Source organism: Salvelinus sp. IW2-2015, linkage group LG2, assembly GCF_002910315.2.
Source record: "Salvelinus sp. IW2-2015 linkage group LG2, ASM291031v2, whole genome shotgun sequence".
Lineage (NCBI taxonomy): Eukaryota > Metazoa > Chordata > Actinopteri > Salmoniformes > Salmonidae > Salvelinus > Salvelinus sp. IW2-2015.
The window spans coordinates 27,579,992-27,605,323 of record NC_036839.1 but is presented as its reverse complement, the minus strand read 5'-3'; the positions used below and the strand labels follow the sequence as shown (position 1 = coordinate 27,605,323).

At 43.6% G+C, this 25,332-nt stretch overlaps 1 protein-coding gene across 1 annotated transcript in view; it reads left to right on the top strand.

The window, feature by feature from the left end:
* ttn.1 (titin, tandem duplicate 1) overlaps positions 1–25,332 on the top strand; it is a 167,479-nt gene that overhangs the window by 109,874 nt on the left and 32,273 nt on the right. Inside the window, exons 148-163 of the mRNA XM_070448227.1 lie at positions 26–328; positions 423–722; positions 836–1,123; positions 1,232–1,534; positions 1,672–1,974; positions 2,901–3,206; positions 3,493–3,780; positions 3,880–4,170; positions 4,255–4,542; positions 4,711–5,313; positions 5,412–5,516; positions 5,759–5,953; positions 6,131–6,427; positions 6,538–7,125; positions 7,224–7,526; positions 7,722–25,256. Coding sequence (XP_070304328.1) covers positions 26–328; positions 423–722; positions 836–1,123; positions 1,232–1,534; positions 1,672–1,974; positions 2,901–3,206; positions 3,493–3,780; positions 3,880–4,170; positions 4,255–4,542; positions 4,711–5,313; positions 5,412–5,516; positions 5,759–5,953; positions 6,131–6,427; positions 6,538–7,125; positions 7,224–7,526; positions 7,722–25,256 — 22,296 coding nt within the window. The remainder of the gene's footprint in view (positions 1–25; positions 329–422; positions 723–835; positions 1,124–1,231; positions 1,535–1,671; positions 1,975–2,900; positions 3,207–3,492; positions 3,781–3,879; positions 4,171–4,254; positions 4,543–4,710; positions 5,314–5,411; positions 5,517–5,758; positions 5,954–6,130; positions 6,428–6,537; positions 7,126–7,223; positions 7,527–7,721; positions 25,257–25,332) is intronic.

Sequence of the window (25,332 nt, the reverse complement as noted above, 5' to 3'; positions counted from 1 at the left end):
TTTATTTGATTTATTTTATCAATAGATGTGCCCAGTGAGCCTTTAAACTGCCACATCACCAAGGTCAACAAGGACTGTATGTTTGTAGCCTGGGACAGACCTGAGAGCGATGGTGGCAGCCCTATTACTGGCTTCTACATTGAACGCAAAGAGAGGAACAGCCTCCTTTGGGTCAAGGCTAACGACTCAGTTGTCAGATCAACGGAATATCCCTGTGCAGGCCTTATTGAGGGCTTGGAATACAACTTCAGAGTATCTGCCATCAATCGTGCTGGACAGAGTAAGCCAAGCAAGAAGTCTGACTTTGTCACAGCAAGAACACCAGTTGGTATGTGTATTTTTAATTCCTTTTTTCCTATTATGATACATAACTCGTACGACTTCTTCCTCAAACATTGTGTACTTGATTTATTCCTGCACAGACACACCAGGCAAACCAGAGGTTCTCGATGTTACCAAGAATGCAGTCAACTTGGTCTGGACTAGACCAAAGAATGACGGTGGAAGCAAGATCATTGGATATTATGTTGAGGCCCTGAGGCTCCCTGGAGACAAATGGGTCCGTTGCAACACCAGCAGTCAGAATGTACCCAGAGAAGAGTACACTGCAACTGGACTGGAGGAAGACATGGAGTACCAGTTCAGAGTCATCGCAAAGACCGCTGTCAACATGAGCCGGGCATCAGACATCACAGACCCAGTTCTGGTCTCTGCAGAGAAGGGTAGGAATATTGCATTGACATTTGTTTCCTCTAAATTAAGCAAATATATGTATATACCATGGATTTGATTGGATTTTAGTGCATTTCTGACCATGTCTCAATTATCATTTCAGTGCCACCAAGAGTAGAAATTGGAATCCCAATGAAGAGGCTTAAACCAGTGAAGGCTGGAGCAAATGTACTTCTTGAGGCAGAGGTGTTTGGAAAACCGATGCCCAAGGTTACATGGAAGAGGGGAGAGGAAGTATTGAGAGCTTCTGAGATGTTGAAGATGTCCCAGTTGAGACATCTCTTCAGCATAGAGCTTCTTGGAGTAACAAAGGAACACACAGGAGAGTATATTATTTTGGCAGAAAATGCAAGTGGATCCAAAACTGGAGAAATTAAGTTAACGGTTTTCGGTAAGTATAAAGACAGACAAAGATATATTTCAAGATATTTGTTTTTTTCAACTAGAAACATATTACATTTATTATAATCAAGAAACATAAACATATTCTTCTTCTTAGATGTCCCCGGTCCACCAGTCTCTGTCAAGTTTGGTGACGTGTTTGCCAATAGTGTCCAGATTAGTTGGGAGGCGCCTATTGCAGATGGAGGCTCAGACATCACAAACTACATTGTTGACAAACGTGAGACCAGTAGAGCTGAATGGGCTCAGGTCGCAGCCCATATTCAGGGTGATGTGTTTGAACTCACCACAAAGAAACTGATTGAGGGACGAGAGTACCAGTTCCGCGTCCGCGCAGAGAATAGATTTGGGGTTGGAGAAGCCATCTTGACTGATCCCGTCTATGCCAGGAATCCATTCAGTAAGATTTCTATTTACTTTTTTCATATACTTTAATGCAGTAGTTTTAATGCAGTAAATACTTTAACAGACACGTTTATCACACAGCACAATGCCTCTAGAACTGTGTTTGTTTAATACTTGAATCATTATTTTTAGCTGTCCCTGGGGCATGTGAGGCACCAGTCATCACAAACATCACCAAAGAGCACATGACCGTTAGCTGGAAGGAACCAGCCGATGATGGCAAGTCAACCATCTTAGGATACATGGTGGAGAAGAAGGGAACCAAGGAAGTCAACTGGACTAAACTGAACAGGAAAGCCTTGATAGAGAGAACCCTGGAAGTTGCTGGTCTGTCAGAGGGAGCAGAGTATGAATTCAGAGTAATTGCCCTGAACAACGCTGGCCTTGGCAAACCCAGTGAGCCATCCACTGTGGCTTCAGCCCACGATCCTATCAGTAAGTATCCAAACTTATTAAAACAATTTACCCAACATCATTCTGGATGACAATCATTCTGGATGACAATGCACCTATAATATGTAGCTTGATATCTACTTATAATATGTACATTTATATTTACTTTTAATATTAAAATGTATACTTGATATTTATTTAATATACTTTTAATATATTCACTGAGTGTACAAAACGTTAAGAACTCTTTCCATGACATAGACTGACCAGATGAATCCAGGTGAAAGCTATGGTCCCTTACTGATGTCACTTGTTAAATCCACTTCAATCACTGTAGATTAATGGGAGGAAACCGGTTAAATAAAGATTTTTAAGCCTTGAGATAATGAAGACATGGATTATGTATGTGTGCCATTCAGAGGGTTAATGGGCAAGACAAAAATGTAAGTGTCTTTGAACGGGGTTAAGGTAGTAGGTGCCATTCGCACAGGTTTGTGTTAAGATCTGCCAAAGGGCATCCGGCCAATTTGACACAACTGTGGGAAGCATTGGAATCAACATGGGCCAGCATCCCTGTGGAACGCTTTCGACACCTTGTAGAGTCCACGATGAATTAAGGCTGTTCTGAGGACAAAAAGGGGTGCAACTCAATATTAGGAAGGCTTTCTTCAAGTTTTGTACACCCAGTGTATATACATTAATGTGTATTACATTTTTATACTTACTTTTAATGGTCCTTTGTAGCTCAATTGGTTGAGCATGGAGCTTTTAACCCCAGAGTAGTGGGTTCAATTCCCGGGACCACCTATATGTAAAATGTGTGTACACATGACTGTAAGTCGCTTTAGATGAAAGCTTCTGTTAAATACCTTTTACCGTAATGTTGCCCTCTGTAGATTTTATATTATGTTCAAATATATATTTATTTATAATGACCTTTTATATAACATAAATGTGCTCCTCAATAGATCCTCCTGGACCCCCTGTGAACCCGATGGTCACTGACGTCAGCCGCAGCACGATTAGCCTGACCTGGACTAAACCAGCCAATAACGGAGGCAGTGCCATCCTGGGATACCTTGTTGAATGCAAGAGAACAGACGCAACAGACTGGATCAGATGCAACGTGCCCAAGAACCTCCAAGACACATTCTACCTTGTTCAGAACCTCATTGATAAATCTGAATATCAACTGCGTGTGTCTGCCGTGAACAAAGTGGGCTTCAGTGAAACATGCGAAGTGCCAGACAAACATGTAGCAAAGGACATTTTGGGTATGCTAACATTTTAATACTAACCCGATTGAATGAGTATACTGTAGGCTAACTTTAGGATCATATGTAAGAATAATAATAATAATAATAATTGATTGGATTTATACATAGCTTTTCTAGTGCGCAAAATGCTTCACAAAGTAAGGGGGGAAACTCACCTCTATCACCATGTAGATTTATTAACTTTGTTTTTCAAGTATTCAAGTTTATAATGAGCTTACAATTAAGTCTATGTACACACCCAACATTGTGTAGATTGAAACAAGTTTTCTTGCTTTGATTTCAGTTGCTCCTGAGGCAGAACTCAGTGCTGACCTGAAGGAGGTTCTGGAGCTCCGTGCTGGGTCCCAAATGAGACTTTTCGCCACAATAAAGGGTCGTCCCACTCCCAAGGTGATCTGGGCAAAAATGAACAGCAACATCAAGGAAAGACAAGGCATCGTTATCAAGAGCACCGACACTGACACTGTGGTGTTAGTCCAGAGTTGCAACAGATATGATGCGGGCAAATATATCCTGAGTCTTGAAAGTCGCAGCGGAATGAAGATGTATACAATTGTTGTCAAGGTTTACGGTAAGCATAAATTATTGTATTTAAGACTCGATTCATGAGATCTTAAATAAATATGGCTTAATCTGTAATACTTAATGTATTTATCTATCTGACATACAGATACCCCTGGGCCACCAGTCAATCTCATGGTAAAGGAGACAACAAAGGACAGTGCAAAGATCCTTTGGGATACTCCTCTTATTGATGGTGGAAGCGAAGTGACCAGTTACATTATTGAAAAGCGTGATGCAGAGAGAAAAGCTTGGTCTCTAGTTAAGGATAACTATGCCAAAAACACTCTCAAGATCCCTGATTTGGAGGCTGGTAGATCTTACTGTTTTAGAGTCAAGGCTGTGAATGAATATGGCGTTGGTGAGGCATGTGAAACCGCAGATTCAGTTAGAGCGTCTGGTGAGTGATCATGCATTATATCTAATATAATCGACATTGTTTTGTGTGGAGAGAATGTTCTTCTAATCTCATTTGATATTACAGAGGAACCTGGGCCAGTTATGGACTTCAAGCCCTTGTTGATCACAAAGCAAGGATGCACCCTTGGATGGAAGAAACCTCTCAGTGATGGCGGTAGCCGCATCATTGTGTATGTGCTTGAGGTTATGAATGGAGATGATAACTGGAAGGAGCTAATGAGTTCCAAGAACATGCAGTACAGTGCCAAGGATCTGGTGGAAGGAAAAGAATATAAGTACAGAGTCAAAGCAGTAAATGACTCTGGTGACAGTCCGTACAAGGAGCTGGATGTGGTGGCTAAAGACCAGATCAGTAAGTCTTTATCTGCATCCCAAATGGCACCCCTTTCCCTATATAGTGCGCTACTTTTGACCAGGGCCCATAAGGAATTCCTCCTCATGAACTGTCTGTGATTTATCTCACGACCATTGTTTTTCACCGGCAGATATTAACCCTATTCTTGTCCTCTGTCTTTCCTAGTTCATCCTGGAGTTGACTTGCGGGGCATTCCCAATCTGTGCTACATTGCAAAGGAGGGAAGTATAGTCCGCATCAAGCTCCCACTCTACGGCAAACCTACTCCTAAATGCTCCTGGAAGAAGGGCGAGGATGAGGATTTGACCGATACTGGAAGAGTGTGTGCAGAATCCACAGCAGTCAACACTACCCTCCTGATCCGTGACTGCCAGAGGAGCGATGCCTCTAAGTACACAGTCACACTGAAAAACATTTCTGGAGTAAAGGAATCCACCATCTTCATTAGGGTGGTTGGCAAACCAGGAATGCCTGTCGCACCAATGAAGTTTAAGGATGTCACTGCAGATGGGTGTACCCTGAGATGGACTGCACCTAAGGATGATGGTGGATCAGAGATAACCAACTATACTCTTGAGAAGAGGGATTCCGTAACCAACATGTGGGTTAGCATTGCTACCGATATTGAAGCAGTTTCCAATACTACCACCTTCAGAGTGACAGGTCTTCATGAGGAGACGGAATACATCTTCAGAGTCTGTGCACAGAACAAGCATGGTGCTAGTGAAGGACTCAAATCCGAGCCTATTGTTGCCAAACATCCATTCAGTAAGTTAAGTTTTCTTCTAAATTGTATAGATAATTTTTTGTCATCAAATGTAATTTGGATATTGTTGACTGATTGTAATGTTATCGCTCCTTTCCAGATGTACCTGAGGCACCACCTGCACCTGTGATCATGAGTATGCGTCATGATTCATCATTCTTGGCCTGGTCTGACCCAAGGAAGACCGGAGGCTCTCCAATTACTGGTAGAGTACAAGTGTCTTTTTTAGCATACAGTAGCAACTCTATGTTTTCTGAGTTGATGCAGGTGGGAGTTGTCAAGTGAATGATTTTGTGTATATTTGTCTAAATTCTGTCAGTGTGTTCGGTTAATTGAAAGGGGACGTCAGCACAACATCACCAGGTCAAATTCCTGGTACATGTACTTGGCGAATAAAAATAATTCTGATTATCAATCATAACAATCTATGAACCCTTGTGATTTCAGGCTACCATGTTGAGTTCAAGGAGAGGAACAGCATGCTGTGGAAGAGGTCAGGGGGAGCCATTAAGTTGAAGGAACACAAGGTCACCGGCTTAACTGAAGGACTGGAATATGAATTCAGAGTCATGGCCACGAATCTGGCCGGTGTTGGCAGAGCAAGTCCACCAACTGGGGCGCATGTTGCCTTGGATCCAATTGGTAAGTGGAATATTTTTCAAGGTTCATTGTTCATTCAGGTGTCCCATAGCATCCATAGGCCAGATTGGATTGTGTCTAGTTTGTCCACTTGGTAATTTGTTTTTGTAATATTTTCGCTGGAATAATCAAGGTTTTGTCTTACAATCACATTGAGCATCCTTCTTGTTTGTATTTCAGATGCCCCTGGAAAACCTGATGTGATCAGCATCACAAGAAGTACTGTAACACTTCAGTGGACTGAGCCCAAGTACGATGGTGGACACAGACTGACAGGCTACATTGTGGAAAAACGTGATTTGCCTTCCAAGATCTGGCAAAAGGCTAACAATGTGAATGTTGTAGACACAGCATACACTGTGAAAGAGCTGCAGGAGGGATGCAAGTTTGAGTTCAGAATCAGGGCAAAAAATGCCGCTGGAGCATTGAGCCCTCCCTCTGAACAAACAGATACACTTGTGTGCAAGGATGAATACGGTAAGATATATATTTATATTGATGATTGTATTATTAATCATGAAATGAAGTAACAGAATGTGGTGTGTTTACTACCATGAAGGTAATTACTATATTGATTTATTCAACAGAGGCACCAACCATCACTATTGATTCCACTGTAAAAGAGGGACTCACAGTCAGAGCGGGTGACCACATCGTCATAACTGCAACAAGTATTGTAGGCAAACCCCCACCAACATCAGTGTGGTCTAAGGGTGGAAAATACTTCAAGCCTTCAGATATCTGCCAGATTGAGTCCACTGCAACGTCCTCGACATTGACTGTCAAATACGCCGGGAGATCGGATTCTGGAGAATACACAATTACAGCCAGCAATCCATTTGGTGTCACAGAAGAAGTTGTGAAAGTGAAGGTTTTGGACGTTCCCGCAGCTCCGGGTCCTATTGAGGTCAGTGGAGTTTCGTCTGAGAAGGTCACACTGACATGGACACCACCAACTGAAGATGGTGGATGTCCAGTTAAATATTACACCCTGGAGAAGAGAGAAACAAGCCGCCTCCTTTGGACCATTCTTTCAGAAAAAGTACTTGACTGCCACTATATTGCCAAGAAGCTAATCCAGGGAAATGAATACATCTTCCGTGTGAAGGCAGTTAATCACTATGGTCCTGGAGAAGCAGCAGTGTCTGGGCCAGCTAAGATGGTGGACCAATTTGGTATGTAAAACTGACTTGTTTCATTTAGTTGGATTGAATCATGGTTATGTATATTTTCACTAATGCATCCTAAATACTGTGATATATTTTGTTTGCAGGTCCCCCTGGTCCTCCATCAAAACCAGAGATTGAAGAGATTGGAGGACACCATGTCAAAATCAACTGGAAAAGACCAATTGATGATGGTGGTAGCGACATCACAGGCTACATGGTTGAAAAGAAAGAAAGAAAGGGCATGAGATGGGTTAGGGCAGCGAAGAAGTCCATTGCTGAACTCTCATATGAAGTAACGGGACTCACAGAGAAAGTTGAATATGAATTCAGGGTGGTTGCAGAGAACAAAGCAGGCTTCGGAGAGCCAAGTGAACCATCATTGTCTGTTACGACCAAAACTGTTAAATGTGAGTAAAAAAAATCTGCATCTATCCATATATGTTGCTTTTATGTAGTCATATTTACATAGTCATTCCACTTTACTTACTTCACTTTTAGATATCTAATCTCTGTCATTGTTGTAATATTGAATCATTATATATAGGGATTTGCCTTAATGTTATCTTTTAATCATATACTGATCACTTCTATTACTATTTTAGATGCACCTGGACCTCCAATCAACCCAAGAATTACAGACACAACAAAGACTTCTGCAACATTCTTCTGGGGGAAACCACTTGAAGATGGTGGGCTTGAAGTCACAGGGTACTTTGTTGAGCATAAAAAAGATGGAGAAGAGGAATGGTTCAAGGACACACCAACTGCTTCACTGAGAATTACAGAATTTGTTATTCCTAACTTGAAAGTGGGAGCAAAATACCACTTCAGAGTCAGTGCAATGAATGCAGAGGGAGTTGGTGAACCAGCTCAAACTGAAGAACTGGTTGAAATTATTGAACGTGAAGAAGAGCCAGACTTTGAACTGGATGTTGAGCTGAGAAGAACCCTTGTTGTCAGGGCGGGATGTTCCATCCGCATATTTGTGCCCATTAAAGGTCGCCCAGCTCCTGAAGTAGCCTGGACGAAGGGCGAAGACGCACCACTCAAAGGACGTGCTAACATTGACAGCACAGAGTCATACACTATGCTTGTCATCCCTGACTGCACAAGAAATGATGCAGGAAGATACAACTTGATCCTTACGAATGCTGCAGGAGAGAAGACTGCTCATGTCAATGTGAGAGTTCTGGATTCACCTGGACCACCAATTAATCTGAAGCCAAAGCACATTGACAAAGAGAGCATCACTCTTCAATGGGAACTGCCGCTTATCGATGGTGGTTCAAAGATAACAAACTATATCATTGAAAAGAGAGAGTCAACACGCAAAGCATATTCCACCATAATATCAGTTTGTCCAAATAGCACAGTTAGAATTCCTGATCTAGCAGAAGGGTCAGAATATTACTTCAGAGTATCGGCTGAAAATGAGTACGGAATTGGCGAGTCGGTTGAGACTACAGATCCAATTCGAGCATCTCAAGCACCAACACCCCCTGAGAGCGTTTATGCTACAGATGTCACCAAGACCGCTGTCAGTCTTGCATGGACAAAGCCAAAACATGACGGTGGTAGTAGAGTTACTGGATATGTCCTTGAAGCTCAAAAGAAGGGAGGAGACCAGTGGTCCCATGTGACAACTGTCAAGACTATGGACTTCATAGTGAAGAACCTAAATGAAAATGAACAGTATATATTCCGTGTCATGGCTGTAAACCACTCCGGAAGAAGTGGTCCTTGTGACAGCAAGCCTGTTACTATCAAGGAAACAATAACAATGCCAGAATTTGACCTGCGTGGAATATGCCAGAAAATTGTCATTGCCAGGGCAGGAGATGAGATTAAAGTTGAGATACCAGTTATGGGACGTCCAAAACCAACTGTTTCATGGACGAAAGATGGTCAGCACCTCAAGATAACCCCAAGAATAATCACTGAATGTACTGCAACCACAAGTATCCTGAATATAACAGAATGCATAAGGAGTGACACAGGACATTATGGCATGACAGGGAAGAACATAGTTGGCTCAGTGACAGATACCATCATAGTAAAAGTGCACGATGTCCCTGGACCTCCAAAGGGACCAATAAAAATAGATGAAATCTCCCGTACCTATGCTGTCATCTCTTGGGGAACACCTGAGAATGATGGAGGTGTACCAATCAACAATTACATTGTTGAATTAAGGGAAACTACAGGAACGTCATGGGTAGAATTGACATCATCAGTAATCCGTACAATATTTAAAGCTACTCGTCTGAAGACTGGTGCGGAATACCAGTTCAGAGTCAAAGCTAAAAACAGATATGGTGCTGGTCAACCAATCATCTCAGAGTCAGTGGTTGCTGCATATCCATTCAAACCCCCTGGGCCACCTAGCACTCCAAAGGTTGTGGCCTTTACCAAAGACACAATGACAATTGGCTGGAATGAACCTGTTTATGATGGTGGAAGTGAAGTCATTGGATATCACATTGAGAGGAAAGAGAGAAGCAGCATCCTTTGGCAAAAGATCAGCAAATCCATGGTGAAAGATAATCAATTCAAATCAAGTGGACTGGAAGATGGAGTTGCATATGAATTCCGCGTCACTGCTGAAAACATGGCTGGAATTGGTAAACCAAGCAAGGCTTCAGAAGCAATGCTAGCCCTTGATCCAGTGGATCCACCAGGTCAACCAGAGCCAATCTTTGTTTCCAAGAATATAGTAACAATTCAATGGACAAAGCCTGAATATGATGGTGGGTTCAAGATTACTGGCTACGTAGTGGAAAAGAGAGACTTACCAGCTGGTCGTTGGATGAGGGCCAACTTCACAAACATCATTGAGACCACTTTCACTGTAAGTGGGTTAACTCAGAATGAGGCCTATGAATTCCGTGTACTTGCCAAAAATGCAGCTGGTTCAGTAAGTGAACCATCTGAGCCATCGGATCCCATCACCTGCACAGATGATATTGTGGAACCACGAATCATGGTTGATGCCAAATTCAAGGATGTGATTCTACTGAAAGCAGGGGAAAACTTCAAACTTGATGCAGATGTTGCAGGCCAACCACTACCATCCATGGTGTGGACCAAGGGTGGAAAGGATATTGAAAATACGATGAAATTGACAATTAAAATGACTGACTTAACAACAACTCTGATTAACAAAGACTCGTTAAGAAGAGATGGAGGTGAATTTGTTCTGACTGCCACAAATGTTGGCGGGTTTGCCAAGCATATCTTTAATGTCAAAGTCCTTGACAGACCAGGTCCACCTGGAGGACCCCTGGTGGTGTCAGATATCACATCTGACAACTGTATTTTGGAATGGGCTCCACCCGCAGATGATGGTGGTGCAGAGATTGACCATTATGTGATTGAAAAGCGTGAATCAAGCAGGCTTGCATGGACAAATTCGGCCTCAGGCTTAACTGATACTCAATTTAAGGTGAACAAGTTACTCAAAGGAAATGAGTACATATTCAGAGTAATGGCAGTCAACAAATATGGAGTCGGAGAGCCTCTAGAATCTGTGCCAACTATTGCAAACAATCCATGGGTGCCAGCAGATCCTCCAAAGGATCCTGAAGTAACAATAATCACTAAGGATTCAATGATTCTTATGTGGAAGGCTCCTGAGTACGATGGTGGAACTCCAATCACAAACTATAATATTGAAAGGAAAGACAAGATTGGTCTTCGCTGGGTAAAATGCAACAAGAAGAAAGTAAAAGACTTGCAGTTCAAGGTAACTGGGCTTCAAGTAACACATGAATATGAATTCAGAATTCTTGCAGAGAATGCAGCTGGATTAAGCTTACCAAGCAATTCAAGTCCTTTCTACAAGGCTACTGACACCCTCTACGAACCAGGCCCTCCAGGCAACCCAAGAGTCGTGGACACAACCAAGTCATCCATTACGATTGCATGGAACAAGCCAAATTATGATGGTGGTTCTGAAATCACAGGATACATTGTGGAGACCTGCGTTCCTGGGGAGGAGGAATGGACAATTGTTACTCCGCCAGGAGGACTAATGGGTACATCGTTTACCCTTATGAACTTAGAGGAGGACAAAGAGTGCATGATTCAAGTTTCTGCCGTAAACAGTGAGGGTATTGGAGAGGAAGCAACTATTCCTGGCACACCGAGAGCTGAAGACAGGCTGCTTCCACCGGAATTTGACCTGGATGCAGAGCTAAAGAAGGTTGTGAATATCAGAGCCTGTAACACATTGAGACTTTTTGTACCTATCAGAGGAAGACCATCACCCGAGGCAAAATGGACCAAAGAAGATGGTGAACCTATTACGAGAGCAACCATTGAAAGCACAACTTCTTACACATCACTGGTGGTGGAAAATGTCAACCGATTTGACAGTGGCAAGTACGTGCTCACAATAGAAAACAGTTATGGATCCAATACAGCTGCTGTGAATGTCAGAGTGCTAGATACCCCAGGTGCCCCGCAAAATCTCAAGATCAACAGCGTCACTAAAGAATCTGTCACTCTTATCTGGGATGCTCCAGTAAATGACGGTGGAGCAAAGATTAAGAACTACATTGTTGAAAAACGTGAATCAACAAGGAAAGCATATGCCACTGTAAAATCGAACTGTCATAAGAACACCTGGAAAGTTGACCAGCTGCAGGAGGGATGTAACTACTACTTCAGAGTTTTAGCTGAAAATGAATATGGAATTGGCCTACCAATTGAAACCCGTGAATCAGTTAAAGTTTCTGAAAAACCACAGCCTCCTGCCAAAATCACCCTCGCCGATGTTACCAAGACTAGTGCCACCCTGTCTTGGGAGAAACCAGAGCATGACGGAGGAAGTAGAGTGGTATGCTATGTTGTTGAGATGCTGAGCAAAGGTGCCGAGAAATGGGTCCAGTCTTCCATTGTCAAAACATTAGAAGCAGTTGTCCCTGGACTGACACCAGGTGAAGAGTACATGTTCCGTGTAGCAGCAAGAAATGAAAAAGGAACAAGTGATCCACGTCAAATTGGTGTGCCAGTGATTGCTAAAGATCTTGTGATTGTCCCATCAGCTAAAATGTTGTTCAACACATTCAGTGTTCTAGCAGGAGAGGATTTGACAGTACAGATTCCGTTTATTGCTCGACCCCGAGCAACTATTTCATTCATAAAGGACAATCTACCTATGAAGCGTACCACCAGAGTTAACTTTGGAGGATCAGATAAACTGATCAATCTTCAAATCAAAGAGGCATGCAGAGAAGATGTTGGTCAGTACCGAATCATACTCGCAAACACCGCTGGGGATACATCTTTATGCATCTCAGTAGTTGTTCTTGACAAACCTGGACCACCAAAGGGCCCAATTAAAGTTGAGGCTGTTACTACTGACAGTGTGCTTTTCTCCTGGGCTCCACCAGAGTATGATGGTGGTGCAACAATCAACAGCTACCTTGTAGAAAAGAGAGACACGTCCACACAAACTTGGTTGGTCGTGTCTCCAAATCATGCAAGAACAACGATTAAAGCTTCGAGGCTGAAAAACGGTTCAGAGTACCAGTTCAGGGTGACAGCTCAGAACAGGTATGGAAAGGGCCCATCTCTGACCTCAGGGTCTGTTGTTGCTGAGTATCCATTCAAATTACCAGGCCCTCCAGGAACACCATCTGTACAGTCTTCCACAAAGGATAGCATGGTAGTTGTGTGGAATGAGCCTGTTAATGATGGTGGAAGCACTGTGCTGGGATATCATCTTGAGCGCAAAGAGAGAAACAGTATTCTCTGGGTGAAGCTCAATAAGTCTCTTATCCAGGATACATCTTACAAGACCACTGGCCTGGAACCAGGACAGGAATATGAATTCAGAGTTTACGCTGAAAACATTGTGGGAATTGGAAAAGTTAGCAAACTTTCCGAAGGTCACATTTCTAGGGATCCTTGCGATCCCCCCGGAGATCCTGAGGCTACTAAGATAACAAAGGATTCTGTAACAATCACATGGACAAAGCCAGAGTATGATGGTGGTGCCAACGTCACCGGCTATATTGTAGAGAAGAAAGAGTTGCCAGAGGGCCGCTGGAACAAAACCAACTTCACAAATATCATTGAAACCGAGTATGTGGCAACCAGCCTTGTGGAGAACCAGAAATATGAGTTCCGTGTTATTGCAAGAAACGCAGCAGGTGTTTTCAGCCTTCCCTCATACAGCACTGGACCAATTACTGCTAAAGATGAAATCGACCCTCCTCGTATTAGCATTGACCCACAGTTCACACAAACTGTTTATGTTAATGCTGGAGATAGCTTCAAAATCGATGCCGATGTTCATGGTAGTCCAATACCCGAAATCCTCTGGATGAAGAGCGGCCATGAGGCACCCCTTGCAAACACTATCACCAGAGACATAAAAAATACAGACAGCACCACTTTGTTGACTGTCAAAGAGGCTAAACTTGAAGATGGAGGAAAGTACACTTTACTTCTAAAGAATCCAGGAGGCGAGAAGTCAGTGAAAATCAATGTGGTTGTTCTGGATAAACCTGGGGCACCACAAGGTCCTATCTCTGTCACTGGCATCACAAATGATCAATGTTGCCTTGCTTGGAAATCCCCACTATATGATGGCGGCAGTAAAATCACTCATTACATTGTAGAGAGAAGGGAGACAAGCAGATTAGTTTGGACTGTTGTTGATAATAAGTGTGAGTCAAATTATCTGAAGGTTACAAAACTCTTGGAGGGAAATGAGTACATTTTCAAAGTCCAGGCAGTAAACAAATTTGGACTTAGTATGGGTCTGGAATCAATTGCTGTGACTGTCAAAGACCCATTCGTTCCCCCAGATTCACCAAGTAGGTTGGAGGTTTCCGATGTCAAAAAGGATTCAATGGTGATTACCTGGGAGGCTCCTGGATATGATGGTGGCAGTAATATTATTGGATACATTATTGAGAAGCACGATAAGGAGGGTGTGAGATGGACCAGATGCAATAGGAAGACAGTTACCGACTTAACCTACAAAGTCACCGGACTTATGGAAAGTCATATTTATGAATTTAGAGTTCTGGCTGAGAATGTCTCTGGAGTTGGAGAGCCAAGCTCCCCAACAGTTTTCTACAAGGCTTTGGATCCAATCTTCAGACCAGGTGCACCAATTAATCCTAAAGTAACTGACATAAGCAAAACTTCAGTTTTCCTGTCATGGGGCAAACCTATATATGACGGAGGATGTGAGATTCAAGGATACATTGTGGAGAAATGCGAAGTGCCATCTCCTGCATCTCTCACTAAGCAATCCATCGTTGTGGAACCGGCCACTAAGGCACCAGCTGCTGAGGGAGAGGAAGCACCTGCTGAAAAAAGAGCAGCTGAGGCAACACCTGCTGAGGCAGCACCCGCCGAAGTAGCACCCACCGAGGCAGAGCCCGCCGAAGCAGCACCTGCACACGCAGCACCTTCCAAGGCAGAACCTGCAGAAAAAGGAAGTGCAGAAGGAGCTACAGAGGAAGAACCTGCTGACGTGTGGACAATCTGTACTCCACCAAGTGGCATCAAACAAACAAGATTTGAAGTTAGAAAATTGGAGGAAATGCATTTGTACAAGTTCAGAGTTTGTGCTGTCAACAAGCTTGGTGTTGGAGACCATGCAGATGTCTCTGGAATAATTCTTGTCGAGGAGAGGATTGAGGAACCAGATCTGGACATTGACCCAGACCTGAGAAAGGTTGTGAACATTAAGGCTGGATGTTCCCTCAGGCTGTTCATTCCTATCAGAGGGCGACCTCAACCTGAAGTCAAATGGGGAAAGGATGAAGGTCCAATTAAGGAGAATGCACAAGTTGAAGTGACAAGTAGTTACACGTCCCTTGTGATTGACAATGTCAACAGATTTGACAGTGGAAAATACACTGTTTCTGCAGAGAACGCCAGTGGTGAAAAATCTGCTTTAATTAGCGTTAGAGTTCTTGACACACCTAGTGCCCCAGTCAACCTCAAAGTGAAAGATATCACTGGTGAATCAGTGACACTTACATGGGATGCCCCTGTGTTGGATGGAGGAGCTAAAATCAGAAACTATATTGTTGAGAAGCGGGAAAGCACCAGGAAAGCCTATGCAGCTGTGGTGACAAACTGCCACAAATTATCATACAAGGTTGAGAACCTTCAAGAGGGTTGCAATTATTATTTCCGAGTCCTTGCTGAAAACGAACATGGTGTTGGCTTGCCTACAGCAACCATTGATCCCATCAAAGCCTCAGAGGTACCCCAAATCCCACGAAAACTGAGTGTTGTTGACCAAACCAAGACAAGCATCTCTCTTGCCTGGGAGAAGCCTGAGCATGATGGTGGAAGTAGAATCATTCATTACCTGCTAGAGATACAACCTAAAGGCTCTGAGAAATGGTCAGGTGTTGCAACTGTCAGAGCAATGGAGTCTGTTGTCAACAATCTAAATCCGGGTGAAGAATATATTTTCAGAGTGTTTGCTATCAATGACAAAGGAAAGAGTGACCCAAGGGAACTTGCACTTCCAGTGACAGCAAAGGACCTTGTTATCGAGCCTGATGTTAGACCTGCATTTAGCAATTACAGTGTTCGGGTTGGTAAAGACTTCAAGGTTGAAATCCCGATCGCAGGACGTCCTAAACCAGCAGTTAAATGGACAAAGGATGGATCAATCCTACTCCACACCTCAAGGGTTAAAATCACTAACACTCCAGATAGCACAACTCTAAGTATCACAGAGGCTACAGGAGAAGATGGCGGAATGTATGGCATTAATGTTACTAATGTAGTTGGGGAAAAGAATGCAACAATTGAAATCATTGCTCTTGATAAACCTGGCCCACCAAGTGGACCTGTAAAGTTTGATGAAGTTACTATTAACACTGCAACTATTTCTTGGGGTCCACCAAAGCATTCTGGTGGCTGCCAGATTTCAAATTACATTGTTCAGAAAAGAGACACAACCACCACATCTTGGGAGAATGTTGCTGCCTCCGTGGCAAGAACTACACTCAAGGTGCAAAGGCTGAAAACTGGGGCTGAATATCAATTCAGAATCATTGCTCAAAATCGATATGGCAAGAGTTACGGTTTGGACTCACATCCTTTGACTATAAAGTACCCTTACAAAGAACCTGGCCCACCCGGCACTCCATTCATTGCATCTCTCTCCAAGGAATATATGGTTGTGGAGTGGCATGAACCAGTCGCAGATGGAGGTAGTTCTGTTCTAGGCTATCACCTTGAAAGGAAAGAGAGAAACAGCATCCTCTGGACTAAGCTTAACAAGTCACTCGTTAAAGACACCATTTACAAAACCGGTCCCTTAGAGGAGGCTGTTGAATATGAATTCAGAGTTTATGCTGAAAATATCGTTGGTATTGGCAGATGCAGCAAAATCTCAGAGGGTTGTGTTGCACGTGATCCCTGTGATCCTCCTGGCACCCCAGAGGCTATCATTGTAAACAAAGAGTCCATTACCATTGAATGGACAAAGCCAGAATATGATGGAGGAAGTGTGATTACTGGTTATGTTGTTGAGAAACGTGACCTTCCAGAGGGACGCTGGATGAAGGCAAACTTTACCAACGTTATTGAGACCAGGTTTACTGCTACTGGACTAACTGCTGATGCACAGTATGACTTCAGAGTCATTGCTAAGAATGCAGTTGGAACATTCAGCAAGCCATCTTATAACAGTGGACCTATAACAGCAAATGATGAGGTGGAAGCGCCAAAATATTCTATTGATCCTGCGTTCACCAAAACGATCATTATCAATGCAGGAGACACATTCAAACTTGATGCTGATGTACATGGAAAGCCAGTACCCACAATCCAGTGGTTCAAGGATGATGTGGAAATTGAAAAGAATACAATGAGATTGGAGATCAAAAATACAGAAAGCGTCGCAATGATAGTTGTGAAGGATTCTGTCAGAGTTGACGGTGGAAATTACAAACTTGTCCTGACAAATGTTGCTGGATCAGAGTCAGTTCCATTCAAGGTGAATGTACTAGACAGACCAGGACCACCTGTAGGTTCACTCCATGTCACTGGAGTCGCTTGTGACAAATGTACTCTGTCATGGCGTGCCCCACTACATGATGGAGGCAGCAACATCACACACTACCTCATTGAGAGGCGTGAAACCAGTCGTCTTGCTTGGACTATGGTTTCTAACAGCTGTGAGACCACAGTGTATAAAGTAACTAGTCTCCTGGAGGGCAATGAGTATATTTTCCGTGTCATGGCTATCAACAGTTATGGCATTGGTGAACATGTGGAGTCTTCAGCAGTAATAATGAAAAATCCATTTGTTGTCCCTGGCGCACCACATGTTAATGATGTAACGAACATTGCCCGGGATTCCATGACTGTCTGCTATTCTGCACCAGAGACCGATGGGGGAAGTGACATTACTACTTACATCATTGAGAAGAAAGACAGAGCTGGAGTTAAATGGACCAAATGCAACAGGCAAAAGGTCACAGACCTATCTTTCAGAGTAACAGGTCTGACATCAGATCATGAATATGAGTTTAGAGTATCTGCTGAAAATGCAGCTGGTGTTGGTGAGCCAAGTCTACCAACGTCATACTTTAAGGCCTGTGATCCCAAGTACAAACCTGGGGCACCCACACATGCACATGTGATTGATACCACAAAGAGCTCAATCACAGTCGCATGGGGAAAGCCTCTCAGCGATGGTGGCTGTCCTATCCAGGGATACATTGTAGAGATTTGCAAAGCTGAGGAGGAGGAATGGACAATGTGCACTCCACCAACAGGCCTGCGGGTCAATAAATTTGAAATCACAAAACTTACAGAGGGTCAGGAATATCAGATCCAGGTCTGTGCTATCAACAAACTGGGTGTTGGTGAACTAGCTGCTGTATCTGGAACATCTAAACCAGAGGAGAAGGTAGAGGATCCAGAAATTCAACTGGACTCGGAATTGAGGAAAGGAATTGTGGTGCGTGCTGGAGGATCTGTGAGAATCAATGTACCATTCAAAGGCAGACCAACGCCAGAGATTAAGTGGTGTAAGCTGAAGAAGGTTGAAGAAGTGGAGGAAGAACAAGAATTGCAAGAGAAAGCAGTGGTTGAGAAAGGTCTCAACTATACTCAGCTTTCCATTGACTCTTGTGACAGAAGTGATTCTGGAAAGTACAATGTGACTGTGAAGAACAGCAGTGGTACCGTTTCTGAATTTGTAACTGTGAAAGTGCTAGATACACCAGGTGCCCCTCTGAATCTCAAACTGACAGAGATCAAGAAAGACTCCATAACTCTTGTTTGGGATGCCCCTGTTACAGATGGCGGAGCGAAAATCAAGAATTATGTTGTTGACAAACGTGAATCAATCAGGAAAGCTTTTGCAAATGTAACAACCAAGGTCAACAAAACAACCTACAAAGTTGAAAACCTTGTTGAGGGGGCTATGTATTACTTCAGAGTTATGGCTGAGAATGAATATGGAATTGGATCGTCGACTGAAACAAAGCTTGCAACAAAGGCCTCTGAGGTGCCTCTTCCAGTCGGAAAGATCTTCTTGACTGATGTTACTAAAGTCAGCGCATCGTTCGGATGGGAAAAACCAGAGCATGATGGTGGAAGCAGAATTACCGGTTACCTAGTTGAGATGCAGCAAAAGGGAGGGGACAAATGGGGTGTTGCAACATCCACAAAGGGTGATTGTCATGGCACAGTCACTGGACTTACTGCTGGACAGGAGTATCTGATCCGTATCATAGCTTACAATGAGAAGGGAAAGAGTGAGCCTAAAGCACTGGCTATGCCAGTTGTTGCTAATGACATGACTATTGAACCAAGCTTAAAACTCATGTTCAACACCTACACCGTCAAAGCTGGTGACGATCTGATAGTAGAAATCCCAGTGTTTGGTAGGCCGAAACCCCAAATTGTTTGGAGGAAAGAGGGTCTGCCATTGAAAAGAACAACAAGAGTGAATGTGATAAACACAGCAACAACTGCTACCATTAAAATTACTGAGGCATGTAAGGACGACTTTGGAAAGTATACCATTACGGCAACTAACACAGCTGGCTTATTCTCTGAAGACATAGGAATCACAATCCTTGACAAACCTGGTCCACCAACCGGACCCATTAAAGTCCTTGAAGTAAGCAATAACTCTGTCAGTCTTTCATGGGGTGCCCCGGAGTACACAGGCGGATGTCAAGTAAAGCATTACAATGTGGAAAAACGAGATACAACACAAACAGCATGGCAAAGTGTGAATGCACAGCTCGCTAGAACAGCTATCAAAATAACCAAGCTGAAAACTGGCGCAGAGTACTGTTTCAGAATCTGTGCTGAGAATAGATATGGAAAGGGCGCTCCTTTGGACACAAAATCAATTCTGGTGCAATATCCATACAAATCCCCAGGACCACCCGGAACTCCATACATCAAATCTGCAACAAAGGATCAAATGATTATTGAATGGAATGAGCCAGTCAATGATGGTGGTAGTACGGTTATTGGATACCATCTTGAATCTAAAGAAAGAACCAGCATTATGTGGACGAAACTCAACAAAGCCCTCATCGCTGATACCTCTTTCAAGATATGTAATCTTGAGGAGGACATTGGATATGAATACAGGGTCTATGCTGAAAACATTGTTGGCATTGGCAGAGCATCGAAAATATCAGAATCATTCGTTGCTCGAGATCCAGTTGATCTACCAGGTACCCCTGAGGCTACTGTTATCTCCAAGAACCACATTGTGATTCAATGGACTAAGCCATTGTATGATGGAGGCAGTAAGATCACTGGATATATTGTGGAGCGGAGAGATCTAGCCAACATTGAGGGTCGCTGGATGAGAGCCAACTTCACAAATGTCATTGAGACAGAATTTGCCATCTCTGGCTTGACAGAAAATGAACAATATGAGTTCAGAGTGATTGCAAGAAATGCCGCTGGTATTTTCAGTGAGCCTTCTGACAGCACTGGACCCATTACTGCCACAGATGAGATTGAAGCACCAAGAGCCTCAATGGATCCCAAATACAAGGATGTCATTGTTGTTAATGCTGGGGACAACTTAGTTTTGGATGCTGACATCTATGGCAAACCCGCTCCTGAGGTCTTATGGTTGAAGGAAGGAAAGCAAATGGACAAAGCTCTTCGAATTGAAGTGAAAACTACACAGAAACGTGCAGCTATGCATATCAAGGACTGCACAAGGTTAGATAGTGGAAACTATGACCTCAGTCTCACCAATATTGGTGGGGTAAAGACAATCCCAATCACTGTGAAGGTCCTTGATAAACCAGGTGCACCCACTGGACCACTGAGAGTCACTGGACTGACCGCCGACAGATGCTTCCTATCTTGGACTGATCCCTCTCTGGATGGTGGTGCAGCTATAAGTCACTATATTCTGGAAAAGAGAGAGACCAGTCGGTTATCCTGGACTGTGGTTAACGCAAATATTCAAGCTACAAATTTCAAAGTGATCAACCTACTGGAATTGAACGAATATATTTTCAGGGTTAGGGCTGTGAACAAATATGGCATTGGTGATCCTTTGGAGTGTGAGGCAGTAACTGCACGCAATCCATACAAGCCTCCAAGTGCACCCGGAACACCTGAAGCAAGTAAAATAACAAAGGATTCTATGGTCCTATCATGGTCAAAGCCAGAGAACAATGGTGGAGCAGAAATTGACTGCTACCATCTTGAGAAACGTGATAAAGATGGTGTAAGGTGGACCAAATGCAACCGGCAGCCATTGACTGATCTACACTTCAAGGTCACTGGGCTTTTGGATGGTCATTTCTATGAATATCGTGTTTCTGCAGAGAACGAAACTGGAGTGGGAGATCTGAGCGAACTCTCCCTGTTCTACAGAGCATGCAATGCTACAACAGCACCTGGACCACCACACCATCCTAAGGTGACAGATCACACCAGCTCGACTGTGTCCTTGACTTGGGGCAAACCCGCTTCTGACGGTGGAGCATACATCAAAGGGTACATTGTTGAAATGAGAGAGGTGACAGAAGAGGAGAGGAAAGCAATGGAAGAGGAAAAGAAAAGGAAAGACGCAGCAGCAGCAGAAGAAGAGTTTTTGGAAGAAGAGGAGGAAGTGGAAGCAGCAGCAGTAGAAGAGTTAAAAGAACCTCCTAAGGAGTATGAATGGACCATTTGTACACCCCCAACTGGCATCCAAGCGACACACCTCACTATTAAGGACTTGAAGGCAGGACTAGAATACAAATTCCGTGTCTGTGCTATCAATTCAGAGGGAGTTGGTGAACCTGCAGATATCCATGGCACTGTGATTGCTGCAGAAAGAGTTGAGGCACCAGAGATTGAACTGGATGCCAACCTCAGGAAGGTTGTCTCTGTCCGTGCAGGTGGATCTCTGCGTCTGTTTGTCACAATCAGAGGAAGACCTGAACCTGAAGTTAAATGGGCAAAGTTGGACGGCGAGCTGACAGAACGTGTCATGATAGAATCCACAAGCTCATATACTATGCTTGTAATTGACAATGTAAACCGATTCGACAGTGGCAAATATACATTGAACCTTGAGAATAACACTGGTGAAAAATCTGCACTTATCAACGTCAGAGTGTTGGACACACCAAGTGCTCCACAGGCCTTTGCAGTCAAAGATATCAAAAAAGATTCTGTGAATCTTGTTTGGGAAACACCACTCACAGACGGTGGATCAAAAATAACCAATTACATTGTGGAGAAGCGAGAGTCCACCAGAAAGGCTTACACTGCCGTGACAACTAACTGCTTATCTAATTCCTTCAAGATTGATGAGTTGCCAGAGGGATGCATTTTCTACTTCCGTGTATGTGCTGTAAATGAGTATGGCATTGGGTTGATGGCTGAAACCAAAAACCCAATTAAAGTTTCTGAAGTGCCTATGCCACCACGAAATGTCAGAGTTACAGATCTCACGAAAAACAGTGTATCACTTGCCTGGGAAAAGCCAGCTCATGATGGTGGAAGCAAAGTAATGTGCTACAACGTTGAGGTGCAAGGTAAGGATGACAAGGGTACCCAGAAGTGGAATACTTCATGCACAGTCAAAATCCTAGAAACAACTATTGCAAACCTAGTAGCAGGTGACGCATATTCATTCAGAGTCATTGCAATCAACGAGAAGGGAAAGAGTGTACCAAAGGAACTTGGTCTACCTGTGACAACAAAAGATATTGCTATTGAACCCTCAATTGAGGTGTTATTCAACACTTACAGTGTGAAGGCTGGAGGTGATCTTACAGTTGAAATCCCAGTTAGGGGCCGACCTAAACCTGTTATTGCATGGAAACATCATGGCCTTCCTTTGAAGCAAACAAGCTCATTGACAATTCTGAATACCAAGACCTCATCCAAAATTATTATAAAGGAGGCGGGCAGAGAACATGTCGGAAAATATGAAATCACTGCCGCAAACCCAGGTGGAATGAAAATAGCAGAGATTGGAATTATTGTCCTTGACAAACCTGGTCAACCAACTGCTATCAAACCAACTGCTGTAACTTCAGACAGTATTTCATTGTCATGGGCTCCACCAGAGTATGATGGTGGTTGCTGCATCAACAACTACATTGTAGAGAAAAGAGATACAAACGCAACAGATTGGCAAATGGTCTCATCAAATGTTGCAACAACAGCAATTAAAGCCTCCCGATTGACAAAGGGTGCTGAATACCAGTTCCGTATCTATGCTGTAAATCGTTATGGAAAGAGTCAACATACAGATTCCCGTGGAATTACAGCCCAGTATAACTTCAAGCTACCTGGCCCACCATCGACTCCTAAAGTGGTACATGCAACCAAGATTTACATGCTTGTCACATGGAATGAGCCAGTCAACGACGGAGGCAGCACAGTTCTTGGATATCATTTGGAGCGAAAGGAGAGAACCAGCATCATCTGGAACAAGATGAATAGAGGTCTCATCAAAGATACAGAATACAAAGTGACTGGCATTGAAGAGGGCATGGGGTACGAATACCGCGTTTACGCTGAAAACATTGCTGGAATTGGAAAATGCAGCAAAGCATGTGAGGCTGTTTCTGCAAGAGATCCATGCGATCCCCCTGGCGAGCCAACAGTGACAGGTATCACAAGAACATCAGTATCCCTCGCTTGGACGAAGCCAGAGTACGATGGTGGAGCCAAGGTTACTGGTTACATTATTGAACGCAGAGATCTCCCAGAAGGCCGCTGGATGAGGTGTAACTTCACCAACGTGGTGGAAACCTACTATGACGTCACAGGCCTTACCAAGGACCAGCAGTATGACTTCCGTGTCATTGCAAAGAATGCTGCTGGATGCTTCAGTGACCCATCTTATTCCACTGGTTCAATCACAGTCAAGGATGATGTGGATCCACCACGTATCATGATGGACGTGAAGTACAGAGCTGTTGTCGTTGTGAAAGCAGGAGATGTTCTTAAAATCAATGCAGATATCGCTGGTCGTCCACTGCCAGTAACATCATGGAAAAAAGATGGCAAAGAGATCGAGCTCAGGGCCAGAATTCTGATTCTTGCAACAGATACCAGCACCTCAGTAATTGTGAAGGACTGCATAAGGCGTGATTCTGGACAATATACTTTAACTCTGCAAAATATTGCCGGAACAGTATCTACACCAGTGGACGTTGTGATCCTGGATAAGCCAGGACCTCCCGCTGGCCCCCTGGCGACTACAGGCATTACAGCTGAAGATGTCACCTTAGCATGGGGTCCTCCTCAAGAAGCAGGCGGTGCAGATATCACACACTACGTTGTTGAGAAACGTGAAACAAGCCGTCTTGCTTGGACAGTGGTGAATGCAGATCTGAACAGGACACATTTCAAGGTCACAAATCTCCTCAAGGGTAATGAATACATGTTCAGGGTCATGGCCGTCAATAAGTATGGACTTGGCGAGGCCCTTGAGAGTGAGGTCGTCAAAGTGGCTGATCCATTCACAAAACCATCTGCTCCCACAAATTGTGAGATCACGGAGGTATCCAGTGAGGAGATGAAACTTGTCTGGCAGAAACCCGTTTCAGATGGAGGCAGTGAAATTACTGGATATGTAATTGAAAGGCGCGACACGGCAGGTCTACTCTGGGTCCGTGTGAACAGAGAGCTTGTGACTGAATTGGCAACCATAGCAACTAAACTACGAAAAGGATATGAATATGTGTTCCGCGTGTTTGCTGAAAACGCTGCTGGTTTGAGTCCTCCAAGTGAAGCATGCCCATCGTTTAGGGCTGAAGATGAACAGGTCGAGCCAGACCCACCAAGTAAACCAAAGGTTGTTGATTCAACCAAGAGTTCAATCTCCATCATTTGGAACAAGCCACTAGAAGATGGTGGAGCTCCCATCCTTGGATACAGTGTGGAGTATAAGAAAATGAAGGACGAGGAATGGACAGTGGCCATTCAGAACATAAAGAGCATGGAGTTCACTGTCTCTGGACTTACAGCAGATGAAGAATATGAGTTTGCTGTTAAGGCAATAAACAAGATTGGTGAAAGCGAGCAAAGTCCAATTTCTGAGCCTATCGCAGCAATGGATAGAACTGTGGAGCCTATGTTTGATGTTGACATAGAAATGCGCAAGACATTGATTGTCAAGCATGGCAACTCATTCACTCTGACTGTACCTTATAAGGGAAAACCTGCACCATCAGTAGAATGGAGCAAGGAGGAAGTAGACCTCAAGGCAAGAGCAACCATTGAAACAAATCACAGCTGCACTTCACTAACAATTGAAACGGCAACAAGAAATGACTCTGGACAGTACACTGTAACATTAGAGAATGGCATTGGAGACCCAGTAACATTACCAATAGTTGTAAAGGTTCTTGACTCTCCTGGACCACCACTTAATGTAGTTGTTAAGGATGTCACCAAAGACACTGCTACCGTTACATGGGAAGCTCCAGAAAATGATGGAGGTGATGTTGTGAAGGCTTACCATGTTGAGAAACGTGAAGCCAGCAAAAAGGCATGGGTGTGTGTGACTAACAACTGCCACGCGTTGTCCTACAAAGTGGAAGATTTACAAGAGGGAGCCTTCTATTACTTCAGAGTCATGGGAGAAAACGAATTCGGAGTGGGTGTAGCTGCTATCCCCAAGAATGGAACAAAGATTACAGGTTTGACATTTCTTTACTTTGTGTATTATTTTGCTATCTGTTTGATACTTGCATGAAGAAATTACCCCATACAATC